Genomic DNA, 20,112 nt, shown 5'->3' on the forward strand with positions numbered 1-20,112 from the left:
CTTCACATGCCTCAAGGCGGGCGGCGCCTCATATGTGAGCGGGGCTCGGATGAACTCTGATCCCACGCTGCGGGTGAAATACACGTAGACAGGTCCCGGATCGTATCACACATGGGTTGGTGGAGGCTGCCTCTCTTGCTTCTCCCGGAGCCTACGCGACCCAGGGATGTCGATTGGTGTCGGAGCAGGCTTCCCGGTGAGAAATATGTTCTAAAGTCCCATTGAGGCCGCCCCTAGACTGGGCTCCCTCCGCCGGGATCCTCCTCCGCTCCGCTACAGGGCACTTCCGAGGGTCTCTTGATGCATGAGCCCTGGCAAGCTACAGACCTCTCGGGACCTGCTGTTGGGCTTCGGGCAAGCGGTACCTTTCATTAGGGCAACGCGAGACAGTTATGGTCAGTTCGTTCGTTCGGCGGCTTGTGCTGATAGATTTCATGCGCCTGCACCTCCCCCACTCCGCAGCTTCGTGTGGATCAGTGGCTCGGCAGCCATTTTGCCGCCGGAAGATCTCCGGAATCGAAAATGGGTCCCAACTCGGAGATTCGGTCGCCGCCCCGGGAACCACTCGCCATGCAGCTGCTGCGGGACTTCCCACACGCTGTCAATTATTTTCAGCGGAAAACGGATGCTGGAAACAGCGTTTTCACATACTGCGCAGAGTGCCTGCTAGGAGCTCCTAAGAAGACATACCGCTCGCGGCAGCTCCAAGCCACGCCCCCGGTCTAGCTCTTTTAAGACACGGCACTAAAACAGGGGATGGAGCAAATCACTTATTTTTTTTATTTTATACTTTATTTCGGCAAGAAGTGCCATAAAAGTGGGAAAGAAATATGTCTGCACTAAATATAGTATATACACTTAAAATAATCAACGAGAAAAGATAAGGTCCTCATGAACCAAAGCAAAAATATAGCGACTAGGGAATTAATATTTCAACATGCCAACTATGCGACAGGTAGGACTGTCAGGTGCACTGTACTTTGTCACTTATAAAGAGGCTAAATGAAAACAAAAATGATTCCTTTGAGGAATGAAGACTTGCATAAATTAATCTACATTTAAAGTACAAAAGGTTGCGGGTGTACCTCATTGTCAAACCAGACTCCACAACCATGAAGTCCTTGAACTGGTTCATGATGAAGGAATGTGCCGAATTCACAATAGCCTTCCAAAAAAGTTTTTCGGCCTAGAAGTCACCCTCCTCTACCACCCCCAATACATGCTCCCAGGCCGCCTCAGCTGACCAGGTGTCTACAGTTGGCTACCAAAGTATACATGTTTTGGAGATAGAAGTTTAGACTTGGCAATAATGGAGTACTCTAAGAACTTTCTTCCACTCCACCTTCAAATTGAAGTTCACAAGGACACTGAAGACTCCCGTTATGCTTGGTGTGCTGCCATGGAGTTGCAAAGCCCTGATATGTTCTTTCTAACCCCTCCAAAACCCACTACCTTACTCATTCCCATTTAGCCCTCAAAACTCTGAAGGAGACTCCCAAGTAGTTTAAGATGGAAAACCGATACATAAATCCAGTACTAAACAGCGCATCCTTTTTCAAATTAACGATTCACGGGTTCCTTTTTCAAATGAACAATCTGCAGGACCCTTTTTCAAAAACTAATATATTTCATTGTTCAGGAAAAAAACATTATTTCATGATATCAGACATAAAATGAAATTATTGTGGGGAGTGACAAACTTTTGGACTGGAAGGGCGCTGGTTGGATTTGATAGTCCAGTATTTGTTTGTAGGCAGTTTGCACAAAAAATTAGATGGTCCAGGTTGTTGGTGTGTTAAACATGAGATTTTTAGGTTTATTCCTTGTTATAATCAGCACCAATGAAAGACATCATTGGATGTAAATGTAATATTCATAACATGATGATATGATATGATATGCCAGAGTCGTGGTAGCTATCTGATAGCCGATCCACGACTCCACACAACAGCATTGCCGAACCCGGCCAAGTACGGCTATTCAGCCCTCTGGCACCCACACTTGGGAGGACCAGCCCATTCCACCTGGAAACTCAACCACCAAACCCAATTGGCCTTGAAAAAGACTTAGGTTGAAACGCGCGTCGGCTGTGTAACATATCATCATGTTATGAATATTACATTTACATCCAATGATGTCTTTCATTGGTGCTGATTATAACAAGGAATAAACCTAAAAATCTCATGTTTAACACACCAACAACCTGGACCATCTAATTTTTTGTGCAAACTGCCTACAAACAAATACTGGACTATCAAATCCAACCAGCGCCCTTCCAGTCCAAAAGTTTGTCACTCCCCACAATTTTTCTAGACAGTAGGAACCTCGGAGTTGGTTCCTTGACAAACTATGACTCTGGCTGCAGGTCTAATTCAACTAACAACCGAATAAAGGGTGCGCAGGAGAGAGGGAGTCCCGCCACAAACTCCACTCTTCCAAAAAACATAAAATGAAATTACTAGGCGGCTTTTAGCTCCTGCCTGTAGAAGACCCTAGATAGCTTAAAACCAATAGTTACCAGGGGATACTTTCCATTTTTCAAGCCAAAGGGTTCATTACAAAAAATATCCATGTGATATTAAGTCAGTGTGTTTGGAAGTGTGTATACCGGAGCATTATGACACACCCAGAAGACATGTTAGCATAATGGGCCATATATAATGGACAAAAAATACAGTCTGCATATTGTGAGGAAGATAGATTTGAGGGACGCCATGTACAAGCTTTTCACTCCCCAGAGACAATCTATCTTACTGAGGAAGTCTTGGTACAAAGGAGTTGTTTTAAACTCGCACTCATCAAATCTTTATTTAAATCCCAGTCTGGCCTTGAAAATGCATTACATTGTTGCAGCTTTCTCAAGAAGGAAACGGTAAAATTAGCAAAATGCTGGATTAAAAACATAAATACCAAAGTACGCTTCTTCAGTCCTGGTGCTTCACCATCAAACACAAAGATGGGGCGGATTCTAAAAAACAAAAGCTTGCAGAGCCGATGGAACAGAGTGAGAAGATGGGCATTCTGGATGGCATTGCCCTGTCGGTCTCTGGCTCCTTTCACAGCTTGATTTAGCCAAATGCTGATATCTTAACCACGAGTTAAGGAAAATTGGAATTCAGAGCAAATGCCAACATTTCAAAAGGAGAGTGCTTTGTCAATGCGAGAAACGGCAGCAATGAATTTGTGTACTAGACAGCAGATTATCTAACTAGCCAAAAATTCATAAATGCAGGCTCAAAGATGGCCGACATTCTTTTTCCAAAACTTTGTTGCTTACCGTAGTTTGCCATTTTAGTGTTTTCAGAATATTAAAGTGGCACTACCATTTAAAAAAAATTCAACACTGGAGTGCCCATCAGTCACACCACTTGAGCATTTTAAGAGTTCAAATCTGTCTGCTAAAAAAGGATACCAACAGCCAGAATTTTTCCCTCTAGCGTTTCTGGATTCACTGGTCTTCCAGTACTCTCAAGTAACTTCCACAATCCTTGGACTCCCATGGTTTTTTAGAGATGTGCAGATTGACAGATCCCTGGAAACTAAAAGAACAGTGCATTTAAAACGTGTTTGTTAAAAGCGTACATTATACATAATAAGTAAAGCTACAAAAATGTAAGGAATAAAGGAAGGTGCCTACCGGTTATAACAGATCTCTGCAGTGCTGGTGCTAGAGGTTTTGTCTACCTGGCCGAGGCAAAGTGACAGTCTATTGCCCTTTTCTATGGAAATTGTGCCACATGTGCTGCTTGTAGGACTAGCATAGGGGCAATTCGACTTACCTTTCAGATGGTGCCTTTGAGTGCTCCCGACGTACACTCGGCAGCCACCTAGGGAGGCCCTGCCCAGTCACAGATCTGGCCTAGGACCCCAAAGCCTTATGGTGTACACATATGCCACCCTTAAACTGTAATCAGGGCTCCACACTGTGCCTATAACAGTCGCTGATGAAACTGAAATTCAAACAAGCATTGGCAAAGTCAACAGTTTTGGCTTTTGTTTAGGCATGGAAAAAGCATTGAGAGGCAATGCCTTAACAGTAATAGTGGGCTGTTAAAATGCAATAGCAGGAAAACTATGACCTGATCGTGTGACGGTATCGGGTAATATTATCCCCACCAAAAATATCGCCGTACATATGGTCGTCGGGAACGGCCATAGGTGATATTTTTGGTGGGGATAATTTATGGGGTAAATGGTTGGGGGGAGTGCGGGGGTGTCCCCCGCTCCCTTTAAAAATATATAGGGGTTGCGGGGGTGTCCCCCGCAGGTTCCATAGGGTAATGTCGCCGCAAAAATACGGAGACATTTTTGTATGGCGATATGTTTGCAGGGATATTATCACATGTAACCCCTGTGACCTGGTAAATCAGGAACTGCATTCAAATTTATATATAATCGTATTAATACCTATATACAAGCCAAATTATTGGTTTTGTCAATGTTATTTTTATATAGGAGTGCAGTAAGAGGACAGATAAATCAAGTGGCTGAAGGCAAACTTGGTTAAGATATTTTATTCCATCTGTATCACAACTACAGCTGCATTTATGCCCCTAGCCCTTAGCAGACTGTTAGGAAATAACACTGGCAGGCCAAAGTTGGGTGTTACTGCTTGATAGAGCTATCCCAGAAATGATTAGATCAATAAACTCACACCTGTGTAACTCGCCCCCTGGGGATAAGCCAGGAAGAGATTTGTCCTCGGTACCAGGTGAGCACACTAGCCAATGGAAGACGGGGAAGGAGGCTAAAACACCAGATTGGCACTATAAAAAGAAGCCAGGGAAACGGGGAGTGTGGGTTGTTCAGGTGATGTTAAGTGCAGAAGATGCAAATTAAGAGATCATGCAGAGAAAGGACGACGGGTGTAGGAGATTGAAAGACAGTTTATGAGGTATTGAATGTGAGAGAAAGTGTTACTTAAGTATGAGAGAGTGTGGTGTCTGGGGTGACTGGGGGTACAGCTGAGGGTTAGTGAAACAGTTTAAGGATAAGCGAGTAAGAAGTGTAGATGAGAGGATAAAAGCAGGTGAATGTAAGTGGGAGAGTGGAGAGAGAAGTGGGGAGTAGTAGAGAGTAGAGGGGAGGGAGAGTGGAGAACACAGTGAGAAACAGTAGTAGGGAGAGATGACCGGAGGGAGCGATAAAGACAGAGTAGGTGAACGTTGTATGAACACTGGAGGAGGAAGGAGTCAGATAGTAGAAGGTGAAGAGAAAGAAGAACATTAAAGACAGGAATGCTAGGATATAAATGAAGGACACCAATTGAAACCGAGCAACTGAGAAGGTACCACTTCCCATTGTGAGAACAAGACATCCCCAGGCAAATCCTAGAATAGGTTTCACCCAGGAAAACACCAGACGTGAGATAGTGAAGGCTGAGGCCTTTAGGCCATCACTATAGTCAGTATTACAGAGAGTAGGGGTTAACGATCTCAATTTGCCAACAATGGGGATAGGGAAGTCTGGGCTAGGGTAGTGGGACACCCACAGGGGATGAGAGAGGGACTGCATAAAGAGTGCCCTATTTCTCTGCATCGCATTATGCTTTAGTCTCATTTAACATTTAAACACCCTTTAACCATCTTCTGCAGTATTGTTATTCTTAAAGGTCATCTGTGACAAAAGCCGAAACAAACTTTTAAGTAAAGTTGGACTACAAAGTGGATTAGGACATCTATATGGTTTGGTTTTTAGACATTGGGAATTTGCAAAAGCAACATACGTTTTTATCATGCCCCGAAATTCCCCCACAGTCACAGATGAAGGACCTGTCTGGTTAGGTCATGACCAGGAAGGTCCTGCATAGGAATTTTGGCCTTGGGCGTTGCCAGTGCATAATGCCAAACATCAGTGGGCAGCAGCCTTTTCTTTGTGTACTGCAGATGGCCAGAAGAGGACATGGGTGCCTCTTAATACGTTGGCTCTTGAATATGCATGACATTTTAGAAAATACTGTATTCGTAGTCAGTAGACCCTTTATTCCACACTTGGCAAGGGTAAACAAGGGAGGTTTAAAGCTACTATCTTGGCATAAAGTCACTTGCCCAATGGCATGAATTACAGCTCTCACAATGCACACAAAGTGACCTTAACTCTTCAATGGCTAGTGGCGAGTACAAATCTTGAGCCCTGCTATTGTATTTAGTGGAGCCTGTGCAAGTCATGCCCACGTTTTTACTTGCCAACCTTTTTCCATTCACCGATGATAGAGTGATGATCTATGGAGGAGAGTGGTATTATGGTCTAGGAGTACAGTAATCACTATGGTGAATTACTTTTACAAACGCTTACTGCCAGTCCCCTTTCTTCCATACTTGCAGGTGAATACAAAGCAAGCAAGCACAGAGGCATCCACAATGGGCCATGGTACAGAACTCTGCCACCTGTGAGTAATTAATGGCCCTGGTTCCATCGCAAGAGCAATGGTGGACACCGAGGGCCAGGAAGGTCCGCCTACTAGGGGCATGAGTGGCCTGGAGGCGGAAAGGGTTGGGACTCAGAATGGCTCGACCAGAGCAAAGGAAAATAGATTGTACATCTACTGTCGAAAGCAAGGTTTCTTTGCCCCTTTTCCATGATCATGTTCAACATTTCTTTATGGGGTCAGTGACAGAACTCTTTATCATAGTGTGGAGCAGTGGAGGCCCCTGCGAACCACAGTCTTCATGCAACACCTACTATCATTGAGAATCTTCTCGCCGTACAAGCATTAGGAAGAGAATAGAGGAAGTCCCTACTTAAGGCCTTTTACTTTTTTTTAGCAAGACGCCAGCAAAGAAGCAACACAGAGCTACCACAGCCATACCAGGAACAGACAGACGCATAAAGGAGTGGGCACTTCTGCCTGAACTCAAAATAGCCATTCAGGCCTCAAGATAAGGTTTGTACCAGGCCTTTTTACGCATGTAAATCTTGTAAATACGACAGCTTTATTATTTTCCTGTGTACATTTATGCACCAGTTTAGAGCAGAGGGCAGTGCAAAGATCAGGTTACTTGACAGAAACCAGAACCCTTCTTTTGATTTTAATCTACATGGATGTAATTGCAGGCCATGGAGAAAAGCCTCTGAAACAGAATGTATTTCTCTGAAGCCTTTAAAAAAAAGTACTGCACACTGTGATAAAAGGAATGGCTTCTTTCCATTCAGCTTCTGCTGTGTTGTGTGTAAATGTTCATGGAGCAAACAGAAACACTGTGCATATTTATTTTCCTAGCATTTTAGGATTGTATAATTAATCAAATGGAAAACTAAGTTGCAATTGAGAATGAATCTTTTTTTTTTTAACAAATTATGCTTGTTAGGGAGAATTCTCTTATAAGGCTAATTTCACAAACCTAGCCAGTCCCCCAGCAGCTTTGCAGGATTTTTGGGGTTCTTTTTTTCTCCTGCTAAAGAGTGAGACTCTTTTCCTCCCACTCTTGGGCATGATTTGAGGGATGTCTTTGACTTATTGTGTGCTTATTGGCTATGGGGTCTTTTACTCCATAGGGTATCATCTGTTTTAGTGTATGTGTTACACAGCACCATCAGTGCAGTGACACAGGGGTGTCATAGTGACCCCCAAACAGACTCCATACCCTGGGACTGACTACTGTCTCCCAGGGCATGTAAAGTCACCATTGGCTTTACTAGTCCAAAATTGTGAACAGAACCAGTACAAACCATCATATTGTGGAAGTACTGGAAGGGGTTCATTTGATTGCCCCTGGGTCTGTTTCCAAGGGAGCACTGTCCAGTCCCCCCTTGTCGAGTTTCTGGCTGGTGGCAGTGGTTACCACGCAAAATATTCCACCTGAAATTTTCCTATGGGATTTTTCCATTGAATTTAAACGCACCACTTTTTGGTGCAGTGTTAAAGATACCGCCGGTTTATTTATTTAATATAAAATCACTGGTTGGTTCTTTTCGCCAGACTCTTTTCCAAAATGGTGTTTGTGTCCGTCTCTGTAACTTCAACCAAGGTCGGGCCCTTTTTTCCACTTTTTGGCGGGCTTCTCCACAGAAGCCCTCCAACTGGTGCCACTCCCACAGGATGTGTGGGTGGGGGAATTGGCACCCTGGGCTGCGTTGCCTTAGCAACCCAAGTCGCACTTTGTTCTGATTGGCCCAGTGGTGATCCGCCCGGCTCACCACTTAGCATGTATGAGTGACAGCTAGGCTGTTGAATGGGGGTTTTTCTGCATAAAAGCAGGGCTTTGGGGACTGGAACTTGAGAAGTCGCCACAGGACCTAAGAAATCCGAAGAGGGGAGAAGCTGAGCCATCTGCAACGACGACACCACCAGTGGAGCCCTGCTGCAAGGACCTCACTACTTTCCCGATGACAAGAGAAGATCTTCTGCTGGAAGAGTCTTCTCCCTTTGAGCTGGTGGGGACAACCAGTTCGCCATTCGCCTTCAAGGACGTCTCTTGGTCGAATCGCCAGTGCCAAGCACCCCGGAGGCCGGATAGCCAAGCTTCACCACTGTAATCGTGAATAAAAGGAATGCACCTTTTTAACCGAACGAACTCCGCGGCTGGTCTCTTCCCTGGGCAGTGCAACGACTCCAAGTTTCCTCCTCGACGAGATCTTCTCTTCCCCTGGACAAAACCACGAACTGCACCCGCTGCCAGGAACAACTGCCACCGCTGGAGCTTCCTCACTCTTTAAGGTACTGTGTTCCGCCTGGCCTCCCTTTCTGCGGATTGCTAAAGGTGACCCTTAAATCCTTGGCTTTCCAACTGGGTTGGCCCCCAGACCTTAAAACTTTATCTTTCGCATCAAACCAACCTCTTTTGAACTTTTCTGCAAAGACTTGAGTGCTTTTTAAACTGTGTGATCTTGGGCACATTTCGCCTTGCTCCATTTAAAGTGGGCCTGGCCTATGAACTTTGGCTCTACAGTAGACTCTGCCTTCACTAACTTGCTGTGGTCTTATAAAAGTGTTGGGTACTGTTTTATTTTTATGACCTGCCTTTTTCTCTCCCTTTCACTTAATTATTGGAGTGCCATCTAAGTTAAGCGCTCACATCTGTTTTCACAAATCGTGGTGTTTTGACTTAGACTTGTCTAATAATTATTAAGGGAGGTGTGTATACTTTTCTAATTGTTTTTGAACTTGCTTTGATTTATAGTTCTTAGTGTATTTCCTAAAGTGTGTTTTAAATAAATAATTATATACTTTTGATACCAAGCTCTGGTCAGTGTTTGCTTGCTCTACTGTGTTTTTAGCCCTATTGTGTATCCTCTGTATTACCGCCCTACTCACCTTGAGAGAAGTCTGACTGCTCAGTCACAGCTACCAGGTAAATCTGGGTGGTGCAGACTGCTACCAATTGGGTTTACTGCTTACTCCTGTAGTCTTAATCTTCTTGCAGTGTTCCCCAAGGGAACTGCACAGGATTCTGCCTAACACTGGTGACAGCGGTGGGATTTGTATTGAGCATACATTATAGAGTGCTTCTGATACTTTAGTGCAACTAACCACAAAGCTTAGCACTAGAAAAGTTTATTTTCTAACAAGTCAACTATGGAAAGTTACAGCCAGGAGTATCTTACTGCAAATACAGCTGATTGTTTAAGAGCCCTTTGTAGACATAAGAATCTCCCTGTAAAAGGCAAGAAAATAGAATTGACAGAAAGATTGTTAGAAAACCAAAGTCTGGGTAGTGGTTCAGATGAGCCTACCTCCCCAGCAAATGTAGACAACAGTAATGAAGTTAACATGAATCAAAGTCTTGATAGTATTGTTGTAGAGTCAGAGGAGGAAGGTGAGGCCAATGTAACTGTCCCCACTGGCCCTCTGCCTGCTCTAGCACCTCAAGCTGTGTCTACTGGACCTTTGTCAGGTCCCACATTAAGTCCTGCATTCATTGAACTAGAAAAAATGAGGCTTGAATTAGAGTTCAAAAGAATTAGTGTCCAATCTGAACAAAAGCACCAAGAACTAAGGCTCAGAGAAATGGAGCTCAAACATGAGCTAGAGATGAAGAAATTGTCTGTGGAAAATGCTTTTCTCCCCGGATGCTCTAGGAGTTCCAGTCCCAAAAGACCCCGGATGCCTAAAGAGATTGTGGGTATGTATGAACCTAAGTTGGATGTGTTGGATTGGTTGGCTATGTTTGAGTATAATCATGGGCTCCAGGACATCAAAGGGAATCAGTTGCTTCCTTGGTTGTTCTCTAGGCACCCCCCTGTTGCATTTGATGTGGTAATGGAGTTGGGGGAGGTGGATAGGATGGACTATGAATGTGTGAAGCTAGCTTTAATAGCTAGATTTGGGAAGACCCCTTCCCAGTACCTTAAGAGGTTTAGGGCCCTCAAAAAGCATGATGGTACCCCTTGGGCTACCGGAGTGAGTGAAAGTTTGAAGAACTTAGAGGGATGGATTAAGGGTTACAGAGTGAACACTTATGAGGGAATGAAAACTCTTGTTATGTTGGAGTCAATTTATGATGCCTGCTCTCCTGAGCTCAGACAGCACTTGGCTCATTCAAAAGGAAATAGATTCCAAGAAGCTAGCTAAGGCTGCTGACTTGTGGGTTGCCAACAGGGCTACTCACAAGGATTCTGGGGCAACTCAGAAAAAGGATGAGTGGAACCAGCCAAAAAAGGACTCCAAAGAGAATTCCAATAATTCCAATTCCAAAGAGGGCCCCAAACAGAATCATAGGGGTAAGCCACATGGGAAACCAAATCAGGCTAGTGTACCTTCTGGTCCCAAACCAGAAGGAGGTCAGAACAAGCCACCATTCGTGAAGGCATTTGGGAAATGCTATGTTTGTAGCTCTACTGACCATGTGAAAGGGGATCCCAGGCGTAAGGGTAAACCTTCAGGGGTCCACACTGTCTCCTTAGCCTTCGCTCCAGAGGAGGAAGTACAAATGGCAAGTGGAAACTTTCTATTACTGGCTGATGAACCCATAGGAGTCTCAGCTAGTGTTTCTTTAGTGTCCCTGAGGTTGTGGCAACAACAGAATTTAGATATATATAAAATTCTATACCAGATAATACTAAAGAGTATTATAAAGACAGTGTGCAAGTGAATGGTCAGGAGACTCCTGCCATTAGGGACACTGGGGCCAGCATAACTATGGTGGATGAATCTTTTTTCAAGGCAGATGATGTTGCTAAGGCACCCAAACGCCTCACCAAGTTAGCTGGAGGGCCTGTGCAGATGCTTCCCCAGTTACCAGTTCTCATCCAGTGCAATGATATGACTGTGAAGATACCTGTCAGTGTACAATGTGAGGTACCAGGAAGTGTTCTGTTGGGAAATGACCTGAAAACTCTTGGAGTAGTGTCGCACACCCCCAGACCTCCTAGTAAAAGGTTACAGGAGCTAACCAGACCCGCAAGGAAGAAACCCATGAGAGGTTCTCCCAAGGAGATGATGAGAAAATAAATGACTCCTACTTGACTGGAGCTACTTTCTGCTATATCTGAGCAACCAGAAGCAAAGGGGAAACCCAAGACTTCTAGAAGGAAACCAGCAGCAAGCACTCCGGTGCTTCCAACTAGGACTTGCCCTGGGTTGTCCAAAGTTACACCTGTAAATCCACCTCCAGCTGAGGCTGAGAGGGAGGTACAACCCTGTGTGGTTGAACTAGACACTGAAGAGACAGAGCTAGTAGAAGGCCAAGAACTTATTGGAGATCTGGATCTTGTTAACCGTCCTGAGCTGCAGTCTTTACTGGCAGAAGGTGGACCCAACAGGGCAGACTTCAGTAAGGGACAAAGAGAATGTCCAACTCTGGAAGGTCTTCACCACCAGGCAGCTTCTCAGGCTGATGGGCAAGAGCCTGGGAAGTATAGGTTGCACTGGGAAGATGGCCTCTTCTACAGTGAACGGACTGAGTCTGCACCTGGAGACTGCAAGCGACTTGTAGTGCCTCAAGAAAACAGACTCCAGTTCTTGCAACTAGCCCATGAGATTCCTTTGGCTGGCCACTTGAGTTTCAAGAAGACCAGGGAAAGGCTCTCTCTCTACTTTTATTGGCCAAAAATGGGGGCTGAGGTAGATAAGTTCTGCAAGAGCTGCCACACCTGCCAAACTTCTGGTAAGAGTGGTTCCAAGAATGTGGCACCTTTAATGCCTCTCCCAGTAGTTGGAGTCCCATTTGAGAGGGTAGGAATCGACATTGTTGGTCCCCTTGATCCTCCAACCTCCTCTGGCAACAGGTTTATCCTTGTTGTAGTAGACCATGCTACTAGGTACCTTGAGGCTATTCCTATGAGGACTGTTACGGCGCAAGCTGTGGCTAAGGCCCTCCTTGGTATTTTTACCAGGGTTGGGTTTCCTAAGGAGGTAATCTCTGACAGGGGGTCAAGTTTTATGTCCCACTACATGAAGGCCATGTGAAAAAACTATGGAGTTACCTACAAGTTCTCGACCGCATACCACCCTCAGACAAATGGATTGGTTAAAAGGATTAATAGGACCGTGAAGAGCACGATAGGTGCTTTAGAGGAACCCCTTAAGAGAAAGTGGGATCTTCTACTGCCATGCCTTCTCTTTGCTTATAGAGAAGTCCCTCAGGAGGGAGTAGGTTATAGTCCCTTTGAGCTTCTTTATGGTCATCCAGTCAGAGGTCTATTGGCCCTGATTAAGGAGGGGTTGGAGAGTGCTCCTTCCCCCAAGCCAGTCAGAGTGACTGACTACGTGATAGGACTCCGGAGGACAATGTCACAGATGATGGCCCAAGCTAGTGATAACCTGAAGGCTGGTCAAGCTTTGGTCAAGCACTGGCATGATCAAAAGGCTAACATGGTTGAGTTCACTCAAGACCAGCTAGTTCTCGTTATGATACCAACAAGGCAGAGGGCCTTGCAGGACAAATGGATGGGACCCTTCAAGGTTGTGGGAAAGCTTGGAGAGGTGAACTATCTGGTGGACTTGGACAATTCCAAGGAGGTTCCCAGAGTCTTCCACACCAACAGACTGAAGGCTTATGTCTCTAGGCCTGAAGTAGGAGCTTTGCTTCTGGCTTCAGCAGAAGAGAAAGAAGAGAGTGAACCTCTCCCTGATCTCCTCAGAGGCTTACCTTTGGATGAAAAGATTGAAGGAGTTAACCTCTCTTCAAATTTGACACCTGAGCAACAAGAGGAGTGCAAATCTATGTTAAATCAGTTTGCCTCCCTGTTCTCACTTTCACCAGGCTTGACGCCCTGGGGCCAGCATGATATACTCACTGGTGACTGTCTGCCTGTAAAAAGCAGAGTGTACAGAATGTCAGAGAATGTAAGAACCCACATCAAAAGGAGAGGTCAGCAAGATGCTTGACCTCGGGGTAATAGAGCCCTCTACTAGTCCATGGTCTAGCCCAGTTGTGTTAGTACCAAAGGCAGGATCCAAAGAGTTGAGATTCTGTGTGGACTATAGAGCTCTTAATGCAGTCACCAAGACTGATGCCCATCCTTTGCCAAGGACAGATGAGTTGGTAGATAGACTTGGTTCAGCCAAGTACCTCAGCACATTTGATCTGACGTCACGCTATTGGCAAATAGCCCTGACAGACCATGCCAAGGAGAAAACTGCATTTTCTACCCGTTGGCTTATACCAATTTAAGGTTATGCCTTTTGGACTGAAGAATGCACTTGCTACATTCCAAAGGATGGTAAATCAGGTTCTGATTGGGATGGAGGACTTCTGAATGGCATACTTGGATGACATTGCAGTGTTCAGCCAATCCTGGGAAGAGCATGTTGACCACCTAGGACATGTTTTGCAGGCTCTTGAGAAGGCCAATCGGACCGTAAATGCCAGATTGGACAGAGTAAAGTGGTCTACCTTGGACCCGAGGTAGGAGATGGAGAAATAAGGCCTTTGCCCAGTAAGATTGAAGCTGTGCAAAATTGGACACCTACTACCCAGACCCAGATGAGAGCCTTCCTACGTCTCACTGGGTACTACAGGAATTTTATAGAGAACTATGGGACCATATCTTCTCCACTGAATGTGATCTCCTCTCCCAAGTTCCCTAAAAAGGTCAGATGGAATGAGGAGTGCAATCAGGCCTTTGAAAACCTGAAGAAAGCCCTTTGTCAAGCTCGCTGTCATGATGCCTACCCCCGGGCATCAGGACCAAGCCCATCAGCTCCGGGAGCAGGCATCCAGATACTTATTAAAACCCCAACAGCCCCGGCTGGGGGCTGCCAGGCTCATCATGGAAATCATTCCTGGCGCCATAGGCGCCAGGATCATAGACTTTACTTACTTGATGCAGACCATGCTGCTAGTGAGTCCAAGCCAACGTGAGGCCTGAATGGGACTATTTTTCTACAGGGACTATTTTTTACTCCGGCGTGGTTCTAGGGAACTTCTTACCTGGAACTACTTTGGAGGCTATTTAAACCACGCCCGAACAACAGCACACGCTTCGCGTTATTCTGCATCCAGCAGCGTAACGCTCACTGTGCCTGCAGTCTGCATCCAGTCTTCTGCCACGCCCGCCTCGAATCTGGAGCTCCTAAAACCAAGAGGAAAGAAAAGGACAAGATTAGAAAACAAACTATTTCAAATTCCTCACCTGATTTCGGATCCATCTCGCCTCCGGACCTGGAAAGAACATCATTTCTGTATGCGTCGCATCTCCAGCTGCAGCGCCGCGCCATGCTCACCAGTCCTCGCAGCATCTTTCGATTCGGCGCTGCCTCCATCATTTCTTCGCTGAACTCCGGCACCTGAGGGACAAAAGAAAACAACAAGGTGAGCCGAGAAAACCAACAAATAAAACACTTATCATCAACTTACCTGATTACCACCGGAGGCATTATTCTATAACTCTCCACATCTTCATGTGCCGCACCTGCAAAGGGAGAGAAAACAACACGTTAAACACCGGCAACATTTACCGGACGGCGTCGGGTAATACAGACTCTTACCTGAGCGCCATCAACTGCCACAAGGGGTATCTTCTCACGATCTTAGTTGCAAGACAAGGAAGGAAGGGGGGGAACAAGAGTGAATCATCGGATATATTGAACTCTATGAACTTGATACTTACCGAACCTTGCCAGGAATCTCAGAGTCAATACTCTCCGGAACTCTCCCACGCCTTCAAACCAGTGAAGTAACTGGCATCAACGCACCCCTGCAATCCACGCAGGATGGAGAGCTCATTTAAAAACATAAGGTGAGGTTCCTAAAAGGGGATATCGGAGGTGACAAGAAGGGAGAACGAGAACAGTACGAGGGGGCTATCACTCATATCCACGGGTGGCTAAATCCCTTTCTCCACTTGCAGGAGAATACTTCTACGGATCAAGCAGACGAGATTAGGTGGGCAGTCCGGACAGTCATCTCGGCACTACGCATCACGTTGGTGGAGACCGCAGCTGTCCGGGTCCGATCGACACCCCTGTGGGAACCAGGTGAGCTTAACAGAACGCGAAGCCTATCTACAAATCCCCACCCGGGCGTCATGGAAACCTCCGAAACCGACCAACTAGCCCTATTGTTAGAGGAACTTAGGGCAGAAGTGCACTCTGCGCACCAAGAATCTAATACCCTCAGGAGAGAACTGATTGTGTCAAAGGAGCGCACTGATGATCTTGCTAGACAATTGCTGCAAAACCAAGCTGGGCAAACACCATTACCTGGACTCGGGGGGAATCCATCTCCTGTTTCATCGAGCAATCCTGTGCAAGTGGTTCTACCTGGGAGCATTCCTTTAGCTCCACCCGAACGTTTTGCTGGGGACCCGAAAAAGTTTGCTGTGTTTATGAACCAATGCCGATTGCACTTTTTATGCAGACCTGGAGCTTTTCCGAATGACCAAACCAAAGTAGCCTTTGTACTATCATACCTTAGTGGCAGCGCAGCGGAATGGTCAATTCCACTAGTCAACCAGGATGACCCTCTTCTTCGGGATTTCCAAGGGTTTCAATTGAGCATGGAGAGACTATTTGCCAGACATTCACAGGGACAGGATAACGAACTCTTATCCTTACGACAAGGTAACCAGGATCTACTAACCTATATCGCAACCTTCAATAGGTTGGTGGTGGAAACCGGATGGCCAGAGGTAAAACGAATTACATTATTTCATCGGGGACTTCGGGGGGGGGAACGCAAAGATGTTTTGGCCGAAGTTGTGAACCCACCTCACGATTGCGCAGAATATATAGACATAGTGGTCCAGTTAGACCACCGACTTCAGAATAGAAAGGCTGATCGAGCTAAGTTCGAGACTCGGGTATTGGTTAAACCCAATGTTACCCTCAAAGGAACAGATGCACCAGAACCGATGCAGATTGGGGGGGGGTCAAGGGACCCTTAACTCAAAAAGGAAAGAGAAAGGAGATGGCAGATGCAATTATGTCTGTACAGTGGGGCCTCAGGACGTTTTCTACGGGATTGCCCTATAGAACCATCCAAAAAAGTAGTAGGAGTTGCTGATAAAAATCAAACAGAGCCTGATTCGGGAAACGACCACGCCCGACAAGCGTAGAGGTCCGCTTGCCGAGCTTGAAGAAGGATACTCAGACCTCGCACTTCATCATACCAATGGTCCTTGTGGATCCAAGGCAGCCATCACGCATGCACGCAGTAAGGGCATACATTGATAGCGGGGCCATAGGAAACTATGTGGACCACGAATTGGCTACTAGGATGAATCTACCTCTCTGCAAAAAGACCACTTCGGATGTCATCACCACAGTTGATGGAACTGAAATTGCCTCTGGGCCTGTAACTCATTCCACCGCAGAGATGACAGTATTGGGTCAAGATGGGCATCGATAGACTATTGTGTTTGATTTAATCAAAGCCCCGCAGTTCCAAATAATACTGGAGATACCTTGGTTGGACTAGAACTCCCAGAATTCACCTGGTGTGGTGCTGGCAGCCCATAATTTATTTACGCTGCTTTTCAGTCTGATGTACACAGTTTCAGTGTTTACTTATTATTATTTTTCTATCAGCAGCGGCATTCTTCATCATTATTTTCTTTTAGTTTGGGCTGCAATATTTGCGCCTTGTTCTGCTCGTGGAATGTCTTTGCGCCTTGTTCTTGCTGACATGCGCAGTCAGTCTTCAGCTTTGCCTTTAAAAAGGCTTTTGTGTACTATTGGCTGTAGCCAGCACTCCTTGCAGGTCCCTACACGCATGCGTAGCGTTTTGAATTTACAATTAGCTTGGAACAAAGAGATTACCATCTGTTCTCCCTCTTTGCTGGTCAATTTCATTATACAGCAACCGTTCTGCAGGTAAGCGTGTGGCCAGCCTTCCTGCAATGTTAATAGCTTTTAAGCTACAGTCCTCTGCACAATTAACTTCGCAGCGTCGCCTTTTAGACTGCTGCTAGTTGCCTTTGAGCTCACTTTCACATTTCAATTGTGCGAGCTGCTCCAATTGATTCATTTGGCACTTCGTGTGTTTACATTTAAACATAGCACCGTTTATTTTAGACTGCTGCCATTTGCCCTGAAGTTTACATTCTCATTTCAATTGTGCTCGCAGCTCCATTTGATTTATTGGGCTTTTCGTGTATTTACATTCAAACTCCTCTTGGATCCCCCAGAACGGCGTGGTTGTCTGTAGGCTTCGTCCCATTTTATTGGAGATCTTTAAATCCATTTCGTGCAGTGCCCTTGTATTCTGGTAAGCCGTGGGTCACTGCTTGCCATTTAACATTGTAATGGAGCTCTTTTGCCACTTTTTCAGTGATTTGCAGACGGCGTTGAAGGCTCAGGCTAAGTTGTGCTGCTTCTTCACTTTTCAAATACATGCAGTTCTGGATCTCCTTAAACTGCATGGGGCGCCCTCCAGGTGAGCTATTATTATTTTTGCCTTAGTTATAGGCACTCAACTTTGAACCTAGGTCTTTTATTTACCTGACCTAGTGCATTCTGGTCTTGTTTCAGGTTATGTTTTAGTCCTGAATTGTCTGGAGTGACTGGCCACACTATACTGCATAGGTTGTTGCAGCAGCTAGGTTTTCATCAGGTTAGTTAGTTCACTGCAAGTCCTTTTTAGACATAGACATTGCCATTGGTCAGGCTATTCTGATATACTTGTTGCCGATCCAACATGGTCCTGAAGGTGCCTTTTCATTTTGCACGGTTCTCTTTTGGGAGTCACTTACCCTCTTGTTCTGGTTTACACAGCTGTTGTAGCGGGGGCCGTATATGCTTATTTTCACTATGGTATACACGGTTCCTAATTGTTTTTAATAACTCAAGCTGCTAGCAGCAGTCCTTTTTCTCCTTCAATTGTATGTTGCAGGCAGTCGGCAAAGACTTTTTCATGTAGTAGTTTATAGTCGCTTTTGCGTACTTGTTTTTCAGAATGGTAAGACCCACCTCCTGAGGAAGACGTTCAGTTAACCACCACTACACGTCGAAACCGGTCGAGAGATAAATTCTACAGGGATGTGATCTTTGCATCTGTTATTCCTATCCACCCTGACAATAGATTGTTTGGGAATTATTTCTATTGTTTGTAAACATCGCAATAATGTGTGTCATTATGGGGACTAGTTATGAATTCCTCTTCCCCATTGGTTCTTAGCATGTTTTTTGTGTCTTTTAGTACTTTGGATGTATGCCACGGTATGATGAGTTGTGTGTGTATGAATGCACCATGTATGTTGAGTATGAGTGATGAAGTTTTAGCCGATTTTCGGCATATTGTTGCTGCTGATTTGCTATGTTAAAATGATCAGTGTATAATAATTTTTTGTGATTTATTCACTAGTATGCAATTTTTGTATCACTTTAAATAAATTTTGATACATTTTTTCGAAACATACTTTGCTCTGGACAGATCTTTTCTGTTTTCTGTTAGCTTGGTTGGAAACACATAATCCTTGTATTGATTGGCGAGAGAAGAGAATAACCTTCCCGGATTGTGCACATACTTGTTACCCGGAAAAACCCTTGAACCAAGGCCTGGCCACAGTTGCTACTCCAGTCGTGCAGTTACCTCAGGAATATCAAGAATTCCAGGATGTTTTCCAAAAAGAACAGGCCAACAACTTACCACCTCACAGATCATACGATTGTCAAATCGATCTCATACCCGGTGCACAACCTCCATGTAGTAGAATCTACGCCCTTATGGAACCCGAAAGCCTTCACCTGCGACAATACTTGGACCAATACCTTGCTAATGGCTTCATTCGTTCATCCAAGTCCCCTGCATCTTCAGCTTTGTTCTTCGTGCCTAAAAAGGAGGGTGACCTCAGAACGTGTATAGACTACCGTGCATTAAATCAGATCACGGTTAAGAACCGATACCCGTTGCCTCTGATCCCCGAATTACTAGACCATCTAAAGGATGCTTGCATCTACACTAAATTAGATCTCTGAGGGGCATATCATCTGGTACGTTTAAAGAAAGGCGACAAATGGAAGACTGCCTTTCGCACTAATTATGGGTTATTCGAATACCAGGTGATGCCCTTCGGGTTGTGCAATGCACCAGCAGCCTTCCAGTATTTTATGAACGATGTCCTTCGTGACCTCATTGACGTCTGTGTTGTTGTATACATAGACGATATTCTAGTGTACTCCTCCTCAGAATCAGACCATGTGAAGCACGTTCGTGCAGTCCTTGAGAAACTACGCCAGCACAAGTTATATGCAAAATTGGAAAAATGCGTTTTTTCATGCGTTGAATTCCTCGAATTTATCCTGACTCCAAAAGGAGTCCGAATGGACTCTCGAAAGGTGGACGCAATTCTCAAGTGGCCATCACCCAGTTCAGTTAAAGGGGTACAAAGCATGCTCGGATTTGCTACTTTCAACCGCAGATTCATCCCGGATTTCTCACATGTTGTACACGCTATCACAGCACTTTTGCAAAAAAACAAACGCTTCTTGTGGACCGAAGAAGCTGAAAAGGCCTTCCAAGAGCTGAAAGTGAAATTCACGTCTGCACCTGTCTTAAAGCATTCACGCCCTGAACTTCCATACATAGTTAAAACTGATGCATCCAGTTTAGCCATGGGAGCAGTCCTGTCCCAGAAGGATCCTGAAACCGGTCAACTTCACCCAGTAGCATTTTGGTCCAGAAAGTTCTCGGCACCCGAATTAAACTATGCGGTTACCGATAAAGAGTTATTAGCCATCAAATCCACCTTCAAGGCTTGGCGGCATTATCTTCTCAGTGCCAGGCATACCAT

The 20,112-nt window shown here is 45.3% G+C and overlaps 1 protein-coding gene across 1 annotated transcript in view; it reads right to left on the reverse strand.

The window, feature by feature from the left end:
- ERCC5 (ERCC excision repair 5, endonuclease) overlaps window positions 1-20,112 on the reverse strand; it is a 361,049-nt gene that overhangs the window by 269,986 nt on the left and 70,951 nt on the right. The window contains exons 2-3 of the mRNA XM_069637054.1: window positions 3,413-3,539; window positions 2,911-3,086 (exon numbers count right to left, since the gene is read on the reverse strand). Coding sequence (XP_069493155.1) covers window positions 2,911-3,086; window positions 3,413-3,500 — 264 coding nt within the window. The 5' untranslated portion in view covers window positions 3,501-3,539. The remainder of the gene's footprint in view (window positions 1-2,910; window positions 3,087-3,412; window positions 3,540-20,112) is intronic.

This window comes from Ambystoma mexicanum, chromosome 7p, assembly GCF_040938575.1.
Source record: "Ambystoma mexicanum isolate Mex_15411 chromosome 7p, UKY_AmexF1_1, whole genome shotgun sequence".
Lineage (NCBI taxonomy): Eukaryota > Metazoa > Chordata > Amphibia > Caudata > Ambystomatidae > Ambystoma > Ambystoma mexicanum.